Source organism: Ixodes scapularis, unplaced genomic scaffold, assembly GCF_016920785.2.
Source record: "Ixodes scapularis isolate PalLabHiFi unplaced genomic scaffold, ASM1692078v2 PGA_scaffold0__279_contigs__length_252992795, whole genome shotgun sequence".
In the NCBI taxonomy this organism is placed as follows: Eukaryota; Metazoa; Arthropoda; class Arachnida; order Ixodida; family Ixodidae; genus Ixodes; species Ixodes scapularis.
The window spans coordinates 80,012,786-80,033,853 of NW_024609835.1; the positions used below are offsets into that span (position 1 = coordinate 80,012,786).

Here is a 21,068-nt window from a genome sequence, read left to right on the forward strand (position 1 = left end):
TCTACATTAAAACTAACCATGTACAAAGCCCTAATCCGTCCAAAATTAGAATATTCCGCTGCTGTGTGAGACCCCCGATCACTCGTCACTAATTGCTCTTATTAAATTCATTCAAAACCAGTCAGCTCGTTTTATAATGACAAACTATCATCGCACTGCCAGCGTTCCTATCATGAAAAATACTTTAGGACTGCCATTACTAACTCAACGCCGAAAAATCTCTCGTTTGTGCCTTTTTTATAAAATATTTTAACAAAATGTTACCCTTCGTCATAAACTAATTACTCCACCATTCTATATATTTGCTCGCATTGATCATATTCATATGGTTGGTATTCCAAATTTTAAAACTTCATGATTTCAATATTATTTTATACCACAAACATCTATAGACTGGAACCACCTTCCCACCTGGATTGCTAACATAACTGATATTGTTATGTTTAAAAATGCTATTACTAATATGTACACTGTATAGTTAATATGTTACTGCTCTCTCTCCCCTCTTTAATGTACTTGCCTTGAGGGTATTTGAAATAAATAAATAAATAAATGCTACAAGACAGCAAAAAGCCGGAGACCGGCTCCCTACCAGGAGTTTGAGAAACTCAGCACTCCGTTTGAACGCAGTATGGACATTGCTGGCCCGTTGCCTGTCTCCACGGTCAGAAATAAGTACATCCTCGTCTTTGTGGACCATCTGACGCGGGCGCGTCCGAAAGGTGGAGACACTCGCTAGTACGTTCGTCGAGGGTGTTGCGCTGCGTCACGGCGTGCCCGACCAACTCTTGAGTGACCAGGTCGCGCACTTCATCTCGCGGCTGATGAAGGAGGTAAACGAATCATTGGGGATCGCAAAGCTGCAGACGATCGCATACCACCCAGAAAGTAACGGGGCTGGAGAAAGACTAAGTGAAACTGTCATCAAAACGCTGGGGCACTTCGTGGCACACAACCAGCGCTATCGGGATCAATGGCTCTCATTCACGCTGCTCGCATACAAAACCACAGTCCACAAGGGGAGAAGGGAGTCGCCTTACTTCCTACTTTACGGTAGTGATGCGGTAGTACCTAGCCTGACCCACACAGAGCCCACGGCAAACTGCGGTACTCTCGACAACTACAGAGCCGAGATTGTACAGCACTTGTCAATGTCACACCGAATGGTGTCAGATGCGCTCGCTGAGGAGGCAGTGACAAGAAAAACACGCCACCACAAAATGAGCGCGGACCTTAGTATAAAGTAGGCGGCCCAGTCTATCTGCAGGAGGCAGCAAACAAACGAGGAACCGCTCGAAAGCTGGCGCCCAAATGGTGCGAACCCTTTCGAATACTAGGGGTGCTTTCCAACATCACCTGTAGGATCCGGATGGTCCACGGGTGGGAGAAGAATATTGTTCATGTAAATAGAGTAAAGCCGGTGCACTTGTTCTTTCTAAACGCCTAAACTACGCCAGGGGTAGGAGGTAGCCACCTATGTGAGGTCCGGGTAGACGCCGGACCTCACATAGATACCTCCAGAGACATCACCAGGAAGCACCGTCATGGGGTCATGTGTCGGCCCCCCTTCGGGAGCACCAGGCGGGCCGTTGCCGGTTGTGGGGCATAGGTATTCACTCAGGAGTTAGGAGCCGAGAATAGGCCGTCGAGCGCAGACATCACCCACAACGAGCAAATTCAAGAGTGGATAAAAGCCATTTCTTAAATGTAAGGGCTGATTTCTGGCTTTTTTTTGTTGTTTCTTCCGATTGGTTGCGAGTTATCACCGCCTGAGAGAGCGTGTTATTACATCATAATATCCAGGATTAAGATGTAAATATTAGCGGCGCTGGTGTGGCTTGTATTGCCACTCGTATATCATTGATGCGTCTCCTTTGTGTGTGTGGGGTCCATATCACAAGAGCGAATGCCATTTTAGCGAACAGCGACATTTGAGCGAATGGACGTTTTACCGAATAACGGGGGTGCGCGTTAACCCACCTGTCGCGCTGCGCGTTACGCCGCTTCGCGGCGACAGTCTGCGGCAGCTCATTACCAAAATATGAACCCACTTGGCCCACCCGAAAACGCCGCTTCGCGGCGTCCGACTTTTTGCTAAAGTGTCGTTCGGTGAAACGTGGGCGTTCGCTAAAACGTCATTCGATCAAGTGAATGCCCCCCGTGTGTGTGATGCGTGCAATTCTTTTTGGCAAACGTTTTGGGTGCTGAAGTCCAGAATTTTTCCTAAGGAAATTCTTTTGAAGTTGAGGCAATTGTGACGTTTGTGGTGGGGATGTACAGGACACGTGACGTAGGCAGGCCGCCTGGCATGGCGTAAATGGTGACGGCCCGGCGGAGAGGAGGAACGACCGGTCGGAGGATCCGGGTGTGATGATATGGGCTGAAAAAACGACGAGGAAGACAACGCAGATGAACGCTGTCAACACATGAATAATCAAAGATGAAGAAGACTGCAAGACCGTATCAGGGAATGAGAATAAAAAAAAAAGAAGAGGATTACAATACGAGGAGAGTAAACGCGGTTGGGCATCGGCACCCGGCTCAACACCAGCGGTCCCGGCAGTCTAGGAAGATTCCGGACGGGCGCCAACAGGCCCGTGGGGACTTTGAACCTGCACACCGTGGACCGCCGCCGTTAGCCAAGCTGCAGCCAGCAACCCTACGCCTGGGCTGACCCAGCCTGCCAGGCTCCCGAACCAACGTTACGACAACGAGGCGTCTTCTCGTCAATAACACCGTGTGAGCCGTAAGCGAAGTCGGCGGACGGAACTTTGTACATATTTTGATGACTCTTGTAACTTGTTTCCCTACTCTATCTGATTTTTATTCTTGATTCTTACTCTGTAAATAACATCTTTCTTCTTACAACCACCGCTCCGGAATTCTGAGTTCCTTCCTTATCCATTCCCATCACAATCTGGCGTCCGCGGCAGGACCTCTCTTCCTAACATCTTATAGAGAGCAGAATTCCAAGACGGTGCTGTAAGAGAAATGAGTATGGATCCGGAAAAGATAGTAGCTCTAGGTAAAGAACTGGGATATACTGGGGAGAGCTTCACGACTGGGTTGAGCAAGAACGCAACCGGCAACGCGAACAACGCCACCTGTTACGAGACGAAGCACGGGAGTCAGCTGAAGAGGCACAGGACACGGCTGATCGAGAGATCCGTAGATTGCAACAGGAACGGGAAATGTTAGAACTGCGACTCCGACTGCGCGACAGTACCAGTTCAGTTCGGAATGAGAACGAGATGGGTACCAGTGGGGCAGAAAATCAGGAAGCGCAAGCCAATTGTCGCAGCCCTCATAAACTCATTCCACCATTCAATGAAAAACGAGACGACTTGGATGCTTACCTCCAGCGTTTTGAAAGAGTCGCAAGCAGCCAAAACTGGCCTCCTGCCAAATGGGCATTGTCATTAAGCTTGTGCCTCACCGGCGAGGCCCTGACTGTAGTTGGCAGGATGACTTCTAAGGAGTCCTTAGACTACGCAAACGTCAAGCTAAGCTTGCTACAGCGGTTTCGCTATACGACCGAAGGGTACCGCGAGAAATTCAGGGATGGCAAACCCGAAGACGCGGAGACAGCGAGACAGTTCGCGACTCGACTATTTGGATACTTTGACCGTTGGATCGAGACAGGAGAAACCCCTAAGAGGTATGAAGGGCCAAGGGGCCTGATCGTCTCAGAGCAGTTCCTGAAGAGATGCAACACAAAGCTATCTATATTCCTGAAAGAAAGAAACTGCAGGACCCTGGAGAATCTGGCGACAACCGCTGACCACTTTCTCGAAGCACAGGGACAGACTAGCCTCTTTAAATTGAGAGATGATTCGGACAACAAGAGTGGAGGCTGTGGGAAAGAAGGCAGTAAAACACAACCTTCTATGAAGGTAGCCAGCCGATGCTACCTCTGCAACAAACCTGGTCATAGAGCAGCCGATTGCTGGACGAGTTCTAAGGCTCCGCGTCCTTCTGCGTGTTGGAGGTGTGGAAAGGCTGGCTACAAAGCAGAAGCTTGTAACTGGAAGTCAGACGGAGGAAAAGACAAGGCTCCCCAGGCTTCCTGTGTGTTAACGACCGCTGACGAAACAGAATCACAAAAGGCTTATGTCTTGTTAAAAAACGGGGACGAAATCCCAGTAGTAAATATGGCAGTTGGAAAACCTCCACGTTTCCTAGTAGACGATATGCCAGTGGTGAGAGGAGAAGTGGGAGGTCGAACGGTAACGGTCCTCAGAGACAGCCGCTGCAACACAGTTGTTGTGAAAAGAAGCCTGGTTCTAGATAACAAGCTAGCTGGCTTTTCCAGTCCAGTTTTTCTTCTGGACAGGACGATTAAATATTTACCAGAGACGGAGATTGAAGTAAAATCACCATACTTCACAGGCAGTTTGGTGGCGAAGTGTATGGATAACCCGTTATACGACTCGGTACTCGGAAATATTAAAGGAGTGAGGAGGATCGATGATCCCGATGAAGAATGGGATTGTGACAAAGGACAAACAGTGTCTGAAGCGAGAGAAGCGGAAATCGAAACTGATCAGACGGCAGTAGGAGGGGAAACTGTTAAAGAACTCGCGATGAGCGAGAAACGTGAAGAGAAAGACTGTAAGTTCTTGGAGAAAGTAAGTGAATGCGCAGGGGCGCTAGGAAAGGCGCCAGGCAAGAAAAACATTTCCGGGTTACCAGTCATGCCGGTGGAGCCAACAGAAGTTGATAACAGAAAGCTGAGGATGGCTCAGGAGAACGACGAAACGCTGAGTAAGCGCTTTGCTTCCATCGGGAGAAAGTTCGTTTCGGAAAAGGCACACGAATCGGCATTCGTGTTACGTGACGGAATCCTCTACAGGAGATATCGAACACCGTCCCGTAAGGAATGGGAGCAGTTAGTAGTCTTAAAAGACTTTCGAATGATCGTGCTCAAATTGGCACATGAAGGAATTATGGCCGGTCATCAGGGAACAAAGAAAACAGCTGATCGTGTACAAGAAGAATTCTACTGGCCGGGAGTAACATCAGAAATAAAACAATTTGTGAAATCGTGTGACATTTGCCAGAGGACGGTTCCCAAGCACTTGGTGGCCAGGGCGCCCCTTGGAACCATGCCAATCATAGGGACACCTTTCCAACGAGTCGGTATAGACATCATCGGACCAATCAAGCCGAGTTCAGAAAATGGCAACAGATATATATTGACGATGATTGATTTTGCAACTAGGTATCCAGATGCTGTCGCTTTGAAGAGCATTGAGACAACAGAGGTTGCAGAGGGTCTTCTTCAAATGTTTTTACGAGTAGGCCTACCCCAAGAAGTCTTAAGTTATCGGGGATCCTGCTTTACGTCAGGCTTGATGAAGGAGATCAGTCGCCCGTTATCGCTGAGACAGTTGACTACCACACCCTACCATCCTATGGGTAATGGACTTGTCGAGCGGCTGAATGGGACATTAAAACAAATGATTCGGAGGATGTGCCAAAAAAAGCCACGATGCTGGGACCGGTACCTAACCCCGTTGCTTTTCGCATATCGGAAAGTCCCACAGAGTAGTTTGGGGTTCTCCCCGTTTGACCTGCTTTATGGGATATATAATCGGGCTCCCATGGCAGTTTTAAAAGAACTGTGGACTAACGAGAACATCGACCCTGAGACGAAAACAACCTACGGGTATATGGTCGATCTTCGGAAGAGGCTGGAAGACACGTGCAAAGTTGCCCACGAAGAACTAAGAAAAGCCCAGAAGACGCAAAAGGGATATTACGACAAGAAGAGTCGTGTACGCGAACTGCAAGAGGGAGATCTAGTGCTGATCTTGTTACCAACTGACAAAAATAAACTGATTCTGCAATGGAAGGGACCATTCCGCGTGGTGGAGAGAAGGAATGAACTGGATTACGTAATAGACCTCGGAGGAAAGACGACATTATTCTACGTCAATATGCTCAAAAAGTATGAGGGGAGAGAAGTTCTGGATGCTCCTGAACAAGTCTTGGCTGGCCTCGCAGTAGAAGAGGAAGGTGAAGAACAGGAGGTCCCCCATGTAGGCCTTCGGCGTCAGCAAGACCACAATGATGTGCGGAAATCAGAAGAACTCTCAGAAGAACAGGTCAGAGAGGTGGAAGAATTGCTAGAGTCGTTCCAAGAAGTATTCTCGGATCTTCCGGGTCGAACCAATCTCGTAAAATGCCAACTGAAACTAACAACAGATGTGCCAGTTCAAGTTCGACAGTACCCACTCGCCTTTGCGCTACAAGAAGCAATAGGAAACAAGATAGGTGACATGCTGAGTCTCGGTATAATTAAGAAATGCGACTCGCCCTACAACTCACCCGTAGTGGTAGTGAAAAAGAAGGACAAGACGACCCGATTATGCATCGATTTTCGACAGCTAAATCAGGTGCTCGTACCTGATTGCGAACCGATACCCCGAGTCGACGTGATGTTTGCTCAAGTCAGCACAAAGAAGTACTTTTCCGAATTTGATTTTGCGAAAGGTTACTGGCAAGTGCCAATGGCACACGGATCGGAGGACGCGACTGCGTTTTCAACGATGTCAGGGTTATATCGTTTCAAGTTCATGCCCTTCGGCATAAAAACAGCCCCGGCTGTATTCACTCGTTTAACGAGGGAAGTCCTGGATGGAGTACCAATTTCGAGTTTGTTAATACCAACCTTTGTGTAAGGGGACCACACTGATGAGGCATACTCTAAAATTGGTCTTACGAATGCTTTGTAGGCTATGAGCTTAGTATCAGGATCGGCAAATTTTAATTTCCTTCTTAGCGCAAACAGAGTACCTCTTGCTTTGTTGACGGTCGTTTCCAGGTGCAGGTTCCAGTTTAGCTTGTTATTGAATATTAATCCAAGATATTTGAATTCGTTTACCCGTTGTAATGATTGACCGCTGAGATTGTAACTGAATAAAATTGGTCTTTCTTGACATGATACTGTCATAACAGCTGTTTTATCATAATTTAGTTTCATTTGCCATTGAGTACACCATTTAAATATTTCGTCGAGTGCTCTCTGTAACTTATAATTATCATCCAGGTCACCTATTTTTTATATATTATGCAATCATCAGCAAACAAACGCAGGGGAATGTCGATGTTATCAGCTATGTCATTAATGAAGACTAAAAACAAAAGGGGACCAAGTACAGACCCCTGAGGTACACCGGACGTGACAAGAAGTTTGGAGGAGTCAACTTTTTTGTAATGAACATATTGGGTCCTGTTTGTTAAGTACGCCGTGATCCAGTCAGTTATTTGAGAGTTTTTTAGTACATTTGAAAGCTTGACTATTAGTTTTGGGTGCGAAACCTTATCAAATGCCTTTGAGAAATCCAAAAATACCACATCAGTTTGTCCCCACTCGTTAATTGTTTCCGCCAAGTCGTGAGTTAGTTCAATTAGCTGCGTGGTGGTCGAAAGCGATTTTCTGAAGCCGTGCTGTTTCTTATATATAAGGTTGTGTTTGTCCAAATAACTTGCGATGTGTGTAAAGATGATGTGCTCCATTAATTTGCATGTTGTACTTGTTAAAGAAATGGGCCTGAAATTAGATGCTAAGTTAGAGTCGCCGCCTTTGTGCACTGGAATTACTTTTGCCGTTTTCCAATCACTAGGAAGGGCAGCGTGCTCAATAGAAGCTCTGAACATAATGACTAAGTACTTCGATACCCATTCGGCATATCGTTCAAGGAATGTGTTTGGTATCATATCAGGGCCCGCACTTTTCTTTGTATCTACTTTAGTTAGTAATAAGTTGAAAACTCCTTCCTGTGTTATAGTTACGTCATCAATTTTAGGAACTAGACTAGGACGAAAACCATGGGTCAGCCCGTCGTCATCAGTAAAAACAGATTTAAAGAAAGCGTTGAACTCATTCGCAGACAGGTTACTTTGTACAAATGACTTCCCCCTGGGTGAGATGTACCGCCAAAATTTTTGTGGCGAGCTTTTGATGAAAGAACGCAAAGTCACATTGAAAAACTTTTCTTTCGCTGTACGGATCTTTTTTTTAAGGCTTGAGGTTAGACCAGAGATTAGCTGGCGACATGATGATGTCCTATTTCGATTAGTTTTCTTCCTCACTCGGGCAATTCGACGCTTCAAATGCAAAATATCTCTATCAATCCAAGGGTTATGAACATGAGTCTTTTTCATTCGATAGGGCACATATATCACCACACATTTGTTCACTATATTTTTAAAACTAAACCATAACGCCTCAACGTCTGCACCACATTCAATAGACAATTCTTCAAATGTGGTGCAAAAGTTATTATCTTAAGAGTGTGACAGAGAAAGAACGCGTTAAAGTAGTGTGATCCTTTATGGTTTTGTGAGAACGATGGCCACCGCTTCTATCACTCTCTATGCCCTCCCTCCCCTAGCCTCCACGAATATCGGTATGAAAGTGAGAACCGATGAACGATCGATAACCCGTAACCACCACTTTTTCTCTGACTGGTCGAGTTTTCGGCCATGGAATGTCTGTCGTCTCCATGTACATTTCTTAATGAGATGTTCAAAATTCAGGGCATTAAGGAGAAGGGAAACCTAGAGTTTCAGTGCATACTTTGCTTGCCAAAAACACACACATTGTCATCAGCAAGAGCACCAAACTCTAATCTACGGAAACAGATCGTGGTAAGCTGGGGCACCTGCATTCTGCATTAGTTATACATTGTGACGTTAGAACCAAGTTTTTTTTTTCTTGTGAATAGCAGGCGAAACACCTGAGTCAAAAGGGAGCTTTCGTAGATCGCTTCTTTAGCTCCGAATCTCGTAGCGGAGGTAGACGCTGCTACTGAGCATGCGCACCATCAGCTTTGTCTGCCCAATTCCAGGGACTATTTCCTGAGGCCGTGAGCTAGCGGGATGGCGGGTGTGGTTGCAGCTTTCGGTGCCTTGTCAACTTACAGGTGAACAGAGTGCACCCTACACTCTTTCTCTTAAATACAATATTTTATTTCTACAAGGACGACCATGATACGGGCGTGTGAAAAACAGCAGGTAGTGTTGCAGAACATTTAAAAAAAAATATCACGATTATTTCTATTGTTTTCTGGATAAGTGTACAGAAAAACTTACGTGAAAGTAATTTGTAACGGAACGAGTAAAGTAATCCGTTACATCTCAGCGAAAATAATTTGTAACGGTAATCCATTACATTTAAAGTTCGGTAATTTGCAATTGTAATCCATTACATTTTTCGAGTCACGAGCACAAGTCTGGTTAAATAGGCTTGGCTCTGGCAGACATGCGTTGTCCAAAAGTCCCACATAATCCTGTAATTTATTTGTGGACAGACAAATGGTTAATATAGGCAACGAATTTTACTTGGGATAACTTGGTTACATCGGCTATTACTAGGTGAAGACTTCTGACCTGCATTTAGGTGTTTCTATGATATGCCATAGAAATCATAAAAAGGAAACTGTTCTTGATTTTTCATGATTTCGTTTAGTCAGCGCGAAAAAACAAAGACGGAGGGAAAGGTGTAAGAAACACAGAACATGTGTGAAAACAAATACAAATTAGCCAACCTCTCGACCTTGTTACTTCAATATTGGTGTGAGTTGAGCTGGTTGGTACTTCTTCACAGAATTTGAGAAAACAGCTTGGGCAAGTCTCTAAGTCTTTTTTTTTTTTGTTCAAGCTTTTTTCCCATCTTCTTATTACTTCATATTGCGCTTTAGAAAACCGTGGCATTTGCGGTCGACGTAAGCTCTCGCAGCCAAGGGTTGCCGTCAAATGCACCGAGGTAAGGTGCGCCTGTCTCCACACGTATTTTTGCCGGCATTCCTTTGCTACAAACCACCAGAATCATTTCATGCCCCGCAGCATTTCCCAGCTAATCCTGTGACGTATCGTGTTGGAGTTTTGAGGGCCACTCAGTTGCACGAACGGTGGTAGGACACGTTACTTGTACCATAGTTTAATTATTCTAGGCTTTAATACAAAAAGTAATTCAATGTAAAAAACTGTGTAAGATGTTCTTCATCTTAGAGACCTAATTCTGACTAATGCCGAAATTGGTATTTTTAGAAGGAAGGAAGCAGGCTTAATTCTGGGTTGGTAATTTATTTTACACGCCACTCTGGAAATCTCCAATGTGAAAGACAAACTATAGAGTGCCTCGCCTTATAATAGTCCTGAGATCCTATGTGTTTCATTGAGACATTCCTATAAAACAAATATGAAAAGGGGAATTTATAGTTATTTGTTCAGCTGTGTAAGCTCAAACACTTATTAATCTTCGAACGCATACACGTACAGCTTTGACCAAAGACTGGGGATTTGTAACAAAGAAATAGTTTCTTCTTTATAGCTAACTATCATTGCAAAAAAAAAAATTCTATACTTCGTGCACTTTTAAGCCGAAACTGCAGCTATACTACAAGCACAAAAGGGAACGAGGCTTCGGCTTTTAGACGTAATTTCGCAAAACTAGGACTCGTGATCGAAAATAACTTTCCAAAGCTAAGAGAGCGGGCTAGCTCACGTTTGTAGCTTTTCCTGCATTCCCAGCTTAAAGGCGTATCTGCAAAACTATTTTTCGCGGGTTAGGAAAATCGTACTCGCCAAATTTTTTATTTCCCCCTCCCACTACCTTCTTGACGGCGGGGGACCCCTTTTGTAGCAGCATGTTTGGGCTGGATAAGCCGGCCGGAGTAAAATACCGGCGTACAGTGTTTCAAGTACAGTATATCATGGGATTCAATTTATTACAATAATACAGATTTGTTTGTTGACTGATACATGTTTTAGCATTTATGTAGTAGGTAGTCGTGCATGAAGGCCTGCTGGAAAATATTGTTGATTCACGCAATGTGAGGATATTGCCGACAATATATGACTACATTAAAGTTGGAATGTGACTGGCAATTCGAATGTTTAGTAAGGATCGTCACTTTCACTATTCCGGAAAAAAAATCGTAATGAAGAAACTGATCAATGCACAAATATCATATATTTTTATTCAACTATGAGTTAAAATAGAGGTGAAGAATGTTTGACAATATTGCACTCTCGGAGAGATACTGCCGACGCCGCGTTTGTTTATCAGATAACGCTGTCAAAATATACTTTGGTGCACCACCTAGGGGAGCTAATCGCTGACAAACAAGAGCTGCATAAAATATCAAATTTGGTGAAATTTTAGAAGCTTGGAGAGAGGGTGGTTAGGGAACCCGAATATAAAAGGAGAGAAGAGCACACAGCCCCAAGGGGCTAGTGCTTTGCTTTGTTTCTTTTTACATTCTTTGTTCCTCGTCATTTTCGTTTGTAATTTTACTAAAGTGATATACGAACCTTTTCGGTCCCTACAACGCTACTGGAAGCTAGAGAAATTCTCTAAGGCAAAACGCTATAAACGCAGCGCTTGTCCTAGAGACATGTATTACAGTGAAGTTTAGTGTGACATGGTAACTTTAAATAATAATAACATGTTAGCCTGCTCCGGTTACGTTTATTAACCGATTTTAGAATCGTTTACTTTGTCATCATGATGAGACCCATCGAAATAATCATCTGTTACAATGAGAATTATGCTTAGGCCCTTCTCGTATATCAATTTGAAGTTAAAAGACGCACGAAACAGCAGATAGAGCACCCTGTAGCCTGTAGTAATAATGAACTGAATGTAAGGGCCTGAAGTAGCTGGTAAAAATTAGCAGTACAACAACCCGGAGACTGCGAGTGAAAACGACGTGTGCACTAATAGTCTCGTTAATCTTCCTTTCCAGTTTACGACTCTGCAAAACCTTCGTTACACCTCAACGTTCCAAACAGTATCCAGTTTGGCATCTAACCTTTTCGTTCTAGTCCTCGTCGGGACCATAATATGTTCCAAAATGTTTAGGTGCGTCAGAAAAGAAAGGTGTTTTGTTGTCTACCATATTGTTGACTTTGACACATCTGAAGTAAATCTACAAATCAGCTATCAGCACTGGCTTACGTCTCCTGAGTCTAAATGGCAAAAGAAAAAAACTGTTAATGTATAAAACAATTGAGGAGGTATGTGGTAATTTACATACATGCAAAACGTGTGACGTCGCGTGCACATTTCAACCTAAAAAACAATGTTTTTTTTTTAACCTAGTAAGGAAATTTGTGAAGATATAGCTAGTGGACATATGTTGGCAGCTAAGTTGCTTTATATATTACAAATCATCCTTAAAAAACGAGATCAGGACTCACCAATAAAATTATAAATTAGCATATTGCATAGACATATTTGTTGGTGTATTTTCGTATGTAACTTTAACTAGACACACGGTTGTAAATTTCCTGTTCTAGGACAAAACTGAATTCAAATAAGGCAAGTGACAGTGACGGTCACTGCTTTCAAGGATTCCTTGTTTTCGTCCACTTCTGACTCGAGCGCATATAGCATGCACTGACATTGAGTCTTTCCTAAGGATAGAAGGTGGTGAGTATAAAACAACCTGTTGCAAGACTTTTAAAGCTATGTATCTCGTTACAGTCCGATAAATACTGCTTCCCAAGTTAAGTTTTTTTTTTTTTTTAGAGATTGATGGTAGTAGTAATGAGGTTGTGCATTATTTGAGATCTACAGGACTAATATTATTTTGTGAGATATACGGGATTCAGGGTAATCTAGTGGAACAAGAACAAGAGTTGCTTAAACAGACATTAGATTTGTGGAGACATCACTTGTACACATGAAAAAAATATTTCTTTTAAAAGGCATTATTTATAAAACTAATAAAAAATTGTTCAACATATTCCTTTATAAGATACGTAAAATACGTCAGATACTTTATGTTATATGTCGCACCAGAAATAGCGGTAAAACGATTTGAAATGCATCCACACGTGTTCACCATGTATGTATGTGGTTAATGGAAAGTCATCTAATAGAGTAAACTAATGCGTGGAATCACTAAGAGGTCTATTTTATGGCCAGTGATTTTCTTGAAGGTGTTAATATTGTAGCAACGATATACATTTCTGCGGATTTATTATTGCTTACAATTTTCAATTTGTGCAATATGTTTAAATTTTCAGTTTATACAATTACAGAAGTGTCAAAACTAAATGAATATGAAGGAGTAAGTATATATTTTTAAAACATTTATTAAGTTAGACTACAGCCTTATCAACCCAGCTTCAGAAGACACCTTGTAGTGGAAAGTGACAAAATAAGCTTTATTGAACCCATAGGTTTCTGAGGAGCTTCTTTGAACGTGTAGCAGCTCCCAGCGAAGCGCAGAAATGGAAGATGAAAAACCGGCACGTGCGGGTCAGCAAAGACCGGCTTCCAAGATTCCAGTATTCGACATCGCTTCAAGCGACTCCGTTTTAGTTTGCCCTGTAAATATGTAAATATGTAAAATAAATTAGTTCAAGGTGGATGCGCCTTAATCGCAGCTTTCAGTTGTCTGTGGAATCGTTGCGCTAAATCATTTAAGGATGGATGCTAGGCTGTCGTCCTGATGTAGTTCATGCCGAGCCTGCAAGACCGTTTCCGGAACAGATCGCTCTCAAACTGTCTACTTCTGTAAGTTGTTATCGATGATGGCACTCCGAAACGGCTGACCCACATCTTGACGAAGATGTGAGCTACGGTTTCCGCAGAGATGTCTTTCATGGCCATTGTTTCCGGCCACCTCGTAAACCGGTCTACACAAGTAAGTAGGTAGCAATAGTCGCGTGAGGGTGGTAGTGATCCCACGATGTCCAAGTGGACATTGCTTAACCGTGCATCTGGAAGCTTGAATGTGCCTCCAGGAGTTAGGGTGTGGTGGTGCATCTCCTCGCAAAGTTTCTAACATCGGTGTTCCTTTTCAGCCACACGAATCGAGGTGAGACAAGGTGTTGCGACGCGCGTATACCAGGATGCGAGAGCGAGTGGCGAGCGTCGAAAACGACTTCTCGAAAACGTGTCGGCACGTAGGGCTGAGGACGACCGGTAGAGAGGTTACAGACAAGTGTCTTGTCATATTTAGGGATTTTGGTTTCTTCCAGGACCAATGCTGTGGAGGTAGAGCGAAGGTGTTAAAGCTCTTGATCGTCGTTTTGTGCTACAGCAAGGCCCTTTAAGTCGATGAGCAATTTGTGAGCGTTGCAGTGGTTAACTGTTATTCGAGATAGTGCGTCGGCGACAGATGTCTTGCGTGAATAGACTACAAGTTAAATTATATTAGATTTATGAACGTATGCTTAGATTTCAAAATTACTTAATGCTTTGCTAAAAATACCTAATGTCAATCATGTAACAAATAATTGTTTTGTCGAAGTACGTAAGCGCAATAAATCTTAGGTTTGGCATTTGGAAAACGGAATAAATTATATATAAGACCGAAGACAATTTTCAAATCTAAAATGCTCAAAGTAACCCTGATACACCAACAGTTTTTTAGCTACCCAAACACGCCACATATTTTGAATACGGGAGATTTATTTTGAAAATTACTTAATTCAGATTAGTCATTAAGGCAATGGCAAATGAAAGTGATGCCGAACCTAAAATTTTAATTTTCTCGAGGTATCTAACATTATGACCTTACTGGAAAAGGGGAAAGGGAGGAGGGGGGGGTACAGATCAGGCAGGTAATTCAGATTTTTCGTGTCACCCTTTTTGTATTTTGTTGAGCGTTGCCGAATTAAGGTACCCTCTTCTAGAGCCCATCAACATTTTACTGCAGTAGAACACATTTGGGTTATCCTGCCGTAAAGTCATATTCTCGGGTGAAGTCACTATTCTTAACCTTCACTAGCTTACTTGCTCTCTCGTGTTTTTTTCTTAAAAAAATTTAGGGCTGATTGCGTGATTTTTATAGATAAACGTTGTGCATTAATTAGCGAGATTTCACTTGAATGCTTTTCACACCTTTTTTTTTACTGTTTTTCTAGCTTGTTGGACATATTCGCCAACGCCTTGGTGAAATAGGGTCCTAAGAATTCATCCTCACAAAAAATGCTTCGCATAGCAAGGTAACCGTCTGATAGTTGCGCTTGTTTTCTTAAAACTTCAGAGCCAGAAAAGTAAAAAATATATATATATCGGTATATTTATAGTCAATGCTTCCTAGCTGGGGGACTCCTCAAGCATAGTTCCTTTCTCGTAGGAACATTACTATCCATTTAAAAAAAAAACGAGCAAGTCGTCTAGAAAAAATATATTCGACTACTTGTACTCGATTAATGAAAGAAATTCCTTTGAGAGCATTACTTCCCAAAAGTGTTCCGTACGCTTTATTTAGTTCACTAAAATATAAATAACTAAAAGTAATGAAGTGCGTGCGACGCATTTAGTACAACTTTCGTACCGGCGCTTTTTTTATTAACGTCCTCTCTCACCTCCCTTACTGTGTTTTGTACATTAAGAAAAAATATATGAGATTCAAATCTATGTTTTATGTCATTGAGACAAAATAACCGGGTTATATTTTTTATTCAAAAGAGATTTTTTAAAAGGCGTCTTTACTGCTACCGAATCCCGTCTTCACAATAAGTTTTTTTTTTTGAGCTCAGAGGACGTTCGAGGGGCGAACAACCGTCATAGCCTCTTAAGTATTTAACTAAAATTCGCTAATTAACTTCTTAAGTATTCAAAATAACCATATGATTTTAATTAAAAATTTGCCGAACGTCTTTTAAACCCAATACATCAGTAATTTTTAGAGAGATCTCGAGCGCGTGAAAAGCGCAGTGGTGCGCCCAGGCTGCCACTCGTGAAGCTGGAGCAGTAGAATAAAGCGCCCCGCGCGATTTTTTCGTCTCTTACCCTAGCCCTAGCCTTGTACCTGTTACACGAGTGGTCTTTTAGAGCACTACTACGCTTCCCGCGCACTCAAAGTATTTATAACAATTACGTATTTAGTGGTTTTAGTTAAAGCTCAGAAAGTTTCTAATTGGAACCATTTTCCTATTTTGCCTAATTAAAAAGATTATTAACAAACCTTTACATAATTACCTCCAGACAGTAACGGTTGTTTGCCCCTCGAATAACCGCCGAGCTCAAGAAATACATAGTGAACACGGCATACCCGTAGCAGTAAATACGCCTTTTTTTAATCTGTTTCGAATGAAAAATGTCACCCGGTATACTGTTAACTCGTCGCGTGCGCGTTTGTGTGTCTTTTTTAGGAGACGGTGTTTTTCTTTGCTCTGAGCAAGTTAAAACCCGAGCAAGCTGCAGACAAAATTGTTAATGGAATGCCTTACTCCCCGTTTCAACACGGGCGTCTTGTTTTGAAACTTGCAGAAGCCTAATGTATATCATTTACGGGTTTATGAATACCGATTATATATGTGCTTCGAAGAAGCTTGTAAAACACGACCGGACACTTGAGGCCGCAAGATTCACCGCAGTCCTTTTCATTGTGTGTAGTTTTATGAATGAGATTTTCTATAACCAAACAAAATAAAAAATTAAAAAAAATTTTTTTTCTCGTATGTGTATGTTACTTTCCTACTCCCCCTTTAGCCTTCCTAAATGTAAAAGTTTGAAAAGGGCATCGGGCGATTATATTTTTAATTTTACTTTAGATAATACTATTTCACGTTTAATTTTTCTCGTTTGTTAAAATTTACCGAAACTTTTGCAACGTAAAAGCGAAATGCAATTTATTGCACGGTAGCGGTTACGATTTGTGACAAACCACCGAAACACATTCGCTTAGGTTCATAGAGAAAGCACTCAGAGACGGGCAATATTTAAAATGCCAGTATTAAAAATACCTAATTTAACGCTTCAATTATTTTTTATTGAACTGAGAAAAAGTTATGTAAAAAAATAAAAAAAAAAGGCATGAGGTTCGATGGCAAAAATTTAAACGAAATTGTGCGAATTTATTTTAATTGCTACTCTCATTTAGGGATGTAACATTCGCATCAATTTTAAAACAAATTCAGTCTATTTTTTCAATAACTATTACTGTTTAAGTGTATGGCATACATGCCACACTGGTTTAATTTTTCCGGCGGCTCATAAAGGGAGCGGTTCAAGATGCACCCAAGCAAGTGCCTAAAAGCACAAGCCTGCTTATTCTAGATGTTGGTAGAATTCTGCGCCCCATTTTCTAGGTAAGCGCTAAAAAAATTATTACGGGTTCACTCAGTCCGCGACCATACATACACTTCGCTCTAAAATTCCTCGATGTAGAAGATATAATATGGGCTTTGCTGGGGCCAGATTCTCGTATAGAGCAGTTGGAGTTTTGTCGAAGTATATATGAACGCTAACCAAAGAACCATAGGAAACTGCATATTGTTAGCCTTTGGGGCGTACAAATGACTGATGATTCCCGGTTAAAAAAATGCCTTAGGATTACCCCCTTATTGTGGCAAGACATATAGATTCCATTCAATTTGATATGGCTATAATAAAAATCATATTGAGAGGAAGATACACAACTTTGCGACCAATTTAAGTGTACGTACATGCATACACATCTTTTATGTATACTCAGCGACACTATACAAATTATATTGTCTTATTTTAGGTTATGATATAAAATAATAATCCCTTAAGAATTTCCAATGTAGTTGTTTTAAGAAAGAAGGCATGAGGTTGTCTCTTTATGGTCTCATATTAGGTAATGTTCCTTAAGTTGTTAATACACTTATAGAAATACCCGTGACCACAAGTAGCTGAGGAACTATCGCAACAAAAACACACTTTGAGGCTCGATTTTAATTAATCAAAATATTATTTTAACTATTTGCTCCCTTCGTGTTTTCCTGCCGCCACGTCAAGCCAAACCTTTTCCTCTTGTGTCACTTGTTTTAACCATACAAAAACGAGAAGCGTTTCGCAACTAAATAGGCGACCTTCTTCTGTAGATCTGATGATATCCGTGAAGACGTTACGTAACAGTAAAGCATAATCCTGTAAATGAACTTTCCGCCAGTGATATCGGATGTTCTTGCTAGATCCAGTCAAAATGCTGGCTTGTTAAAAAAAAAAAAACAAAAAAAACGAGATTACAGTTCGCAGATTTGGAGCTGTCGAGATCTGGTCGAGTAAGCGCAGAGAAACACGATCCCCGCCTGTACACATTTTGGGATGTTTGCTCCTTGAGTACGACTGCAAGGCGGGTGGAAACCTGCCTCTGGCATCGTAAACGTGTATCTTGCTTTTTTCGCAAGAAGGCAACCACGCCTTTCGCCTTGAATGTTCGTGTGGATTGCCATTTATCCATTCAAGATTCTAGTATCAACTTATATGTTGCAGATTTTCGTACGAAGCCCGGTCAGTAAAAAGTAAAAAAAATAAATTACCTACGCTCTAAGAAATGCCTGCGCGTCTGCTTATCGGCAAAACTCTCAAAGAGTCAATATCTGTGACCTACGAAGTCAGCTCAGCAGATGATGAGGTGGAACATCCGTTTAAACCTAAAAATGAAGTCTGCGCTGTTGCATTACGCAATGCAAAGCGTCATGCTAGCATTGCGTAATGCCACTGCGCAGACTTAATTTTTAGGTTTAAATGGATGTTCCACCTCATCGTCTGCTGAGCTGATTTCGTAGGTCGCAGAGATCGGCTCTTCGAATGTTTTGCGCATAAGTAGAAGCGCAGGCATTTCTTAGATTGTATTTTCGAACATAAAGGAGATAAATATTCCGGGTGTTGCGGCAAAGGATTTGCAATATCTTTTTATAAAATGGGGTGGTCAAGAGAAAATAAAACTCTTTTCGAGAATAAACTGCCAGCCACATGACGACGTCAGATATTCCAAGAATATATTTAGCTTGACTGAACTGAAATTTACAAATGAACTTTTTAATTAACACAGTTTGGTGGCAAGTACTAATAGCACGTTTGCACAGCAGCGAACCAAATGATCTGATATTCGTTTTTTTTTTTTTTAGCTGAAAAAAGAGTTTTTTTAAGCTGCGTGAGAACGACTGAAGATTATTTTTTCGCAGAAAAACAAAATACGGCGCTTGAGGAGCGCAAAAAAAAAAAACACTCAATCATTATACGCTAAGACATTAAATATGCGTGATGCCCTGGTTTAATTCCTAATCACTTTTAAAATAGCTTAATGCTAGGAGTTATTTGTACGCATCTATGTTTTAGAGCACCGATAGTCAAACAATAACTAAACAATGCTTACGAATAGTGATGTTGTAGTCTGTTGTACTATGTAAAACACAATTTCAGTATTTATTTTACTCCAAAGTGTTGATCTGTGTTCAATATCTTAAAAATTGCCACATTACCTAAAGCCAAATATGTGCAATCAAGTTGTCTGCCGTGTAATTTAATGAAATCAAGTGTCTATATTTTATTTGAAGAAGTAGTCGTCAGGATGTGCTCGATAGGATCTTCGTTTTCTAGACAAACCATGCAGTACAGACGTTTGAGCGGGTCATGTGGTGTCAGCTCTATAAAGCGACAAAAAATTTATGACCTCGTTTCTTCTTATCCCTTAAAGGCTACTTCACAAAAATACAAAAAAGACACCATTTTACAAAATTAGAGCAGCAGAGATTGCGCGCCGGGCTAACTGTAAGAAATGGGATCCGCGTCTGAACGCGATTGTAGATGTTTTCATTTCGTGCGCGTGATAACCGAACAGGCGTAAATCTGCGAACTCCCCCGCTGAAACGTTGTTGGTTTCAGATGACAGACGACATATTCGTCGACAAAACGTACCACCGAGCATAGATTAGATTTTTTGACACTATTTGAAACGTATCGTTTCTAGCTCAAGATAATTAAACATTCGAAAACTAAAAGCTGGAAACCGTGGAGCGAACCTTCCCGGCGAAATTCACGCGCTAAAAATCTACAAGGAGCGCCGCCGCGTATTTGTTCACCTCTGGGCTCTATGAGACAAACAAGCTGCGAACGCCGCCGACGCGAACAACGCGACTGTCACGGTTGCCAACAAGGAAAAGGAATACGCACTAAAACCAGCCAGTTATGAAGCTCCGTTTGAACATGTAATATTCGTAAAGAGTATTACTAAAGCTTCGAGCGTTTGTTGTGAAAGAGTGTCCAGATGCGGAGGGGAACTTCGTAGCCAGGCGTAAGCAAAACCACGAACTGCCTAGATGGCTCGTGTCCTTCGCCGCGCGTTGTTCGCTTCCCCTATCGATGTTCGCAGGTCGCACAAATCCTAAATCCTCTTTATATGCGGCGAAAAGCCAGTGGGATGACGTCGCGGCAAAGTGCGAACGCTGCCAGGCGAATTTCGTCGGTTATTCGCCGCATATTCTCTCCATGGAGTTCAGCCTTCAGCGAGCAGAAAAGTAAAAAAAATAACAACAACAACAATGCTCTAGGTTTAAACGTAAAGATAATGATAATTATAAATAAAGTGTTTAAGATTGCCGACGAGCCAGCACTGGCATGACAGTCGCGATGAAGAGACACAATACGAAGCGTAATAAAATCTTAATAATGATGGTGCCTGGAACGCGTCGTCGTCTAGTGTGTTTAGCATCGTATAGAACCAATGTGCCCAACCAGAAGGCGCTTCGAAAGTTCGATGGTAGCGCCACCGCAGTACAACACATGGTCGTGTCGCGTCGGTCGCGTTGCATTGGTGTCGCAGGTGTTTCGAGCGTACGGGGAAGATTTAGAGAAGGATAGAAAGCGTGCGAGAATCATTTCACATGGCGGGTCAAGAAGCGATACAAAAGCTTCAATAACACCCATCTTCCACCGAGAAAGCGGCTGATTTCCCCACCGACGAGCCGGGTCCGCCATAGGGGGGTCCGCCTTGCCAGTATGGCCGTGCGGCGTCTACGAAATGACTTTACAGGTAAGCGTCACTTGTTTAAATTTTGCGCTGAAATAATGCTGTACCTCCTCCTCAAAGAAAGATTACTAATCACAACGAGGCATTGTTCACGTGAGTCCCGTTAGACAACGTTGGAATACTATTTTTCGGTCGCCGAACCGCCGGCAGTGTACATTCTCGCACCAGAGGCTGCGAGTGGGATAGCTTTTTGGACTCGTCCACGTCGAAAAAATATTGACGTGTCGGGAATCGTGTGGACATAGGCTCATAAATCCGGGAAGGAATAACACCCCCACTACAGTTGCGACTACAGTTCATCGCTGGGCTGGAGTC

The 21,068-nt window shown here is 42.4% G+C and overlaps 1 protein-coding gene across 1 annotated transcript; it reads left to right on the top strand.

Annotated features, from left to right (window-relative positions):
- Positions 1-3,191: 3,191 nt before the first annotated feature.
- Positions 3,192-6,264, top strand: LOC120842698. The gene is made up of 2 exons (XM_040213864.1): positions 3,192-6,107; positions 6,208-6,264. The coding sequence occupies exons 1-2, from the start codon at positions 3,192-3,194 to the stop codon at positions 6,262-6,264; spliced, it is 2,973 nt and encodes a 990-aa protein (XP_040069798.1).
- Positions 6,265-21,068: the final 14,804 nt, after the last annotated feature.

Bases quoted from the DNA above. Each gene is read 5' to 3' on its own strand.
- LOC120842698 (XM_040213864.1), top strand. From the start codon at position 3,192: ATGTTAGAACTGCGACTCCGACTGCGCGACAGTACCAGTTCAGTTCGG. The intron at 6,108-6,207 runs GTCAGAGAGGTG...AACTAACAACAG, and splicing joins AAGAACTCTCAGAAGAACAG to ATGTGCCAGTTCAAGTTCGA.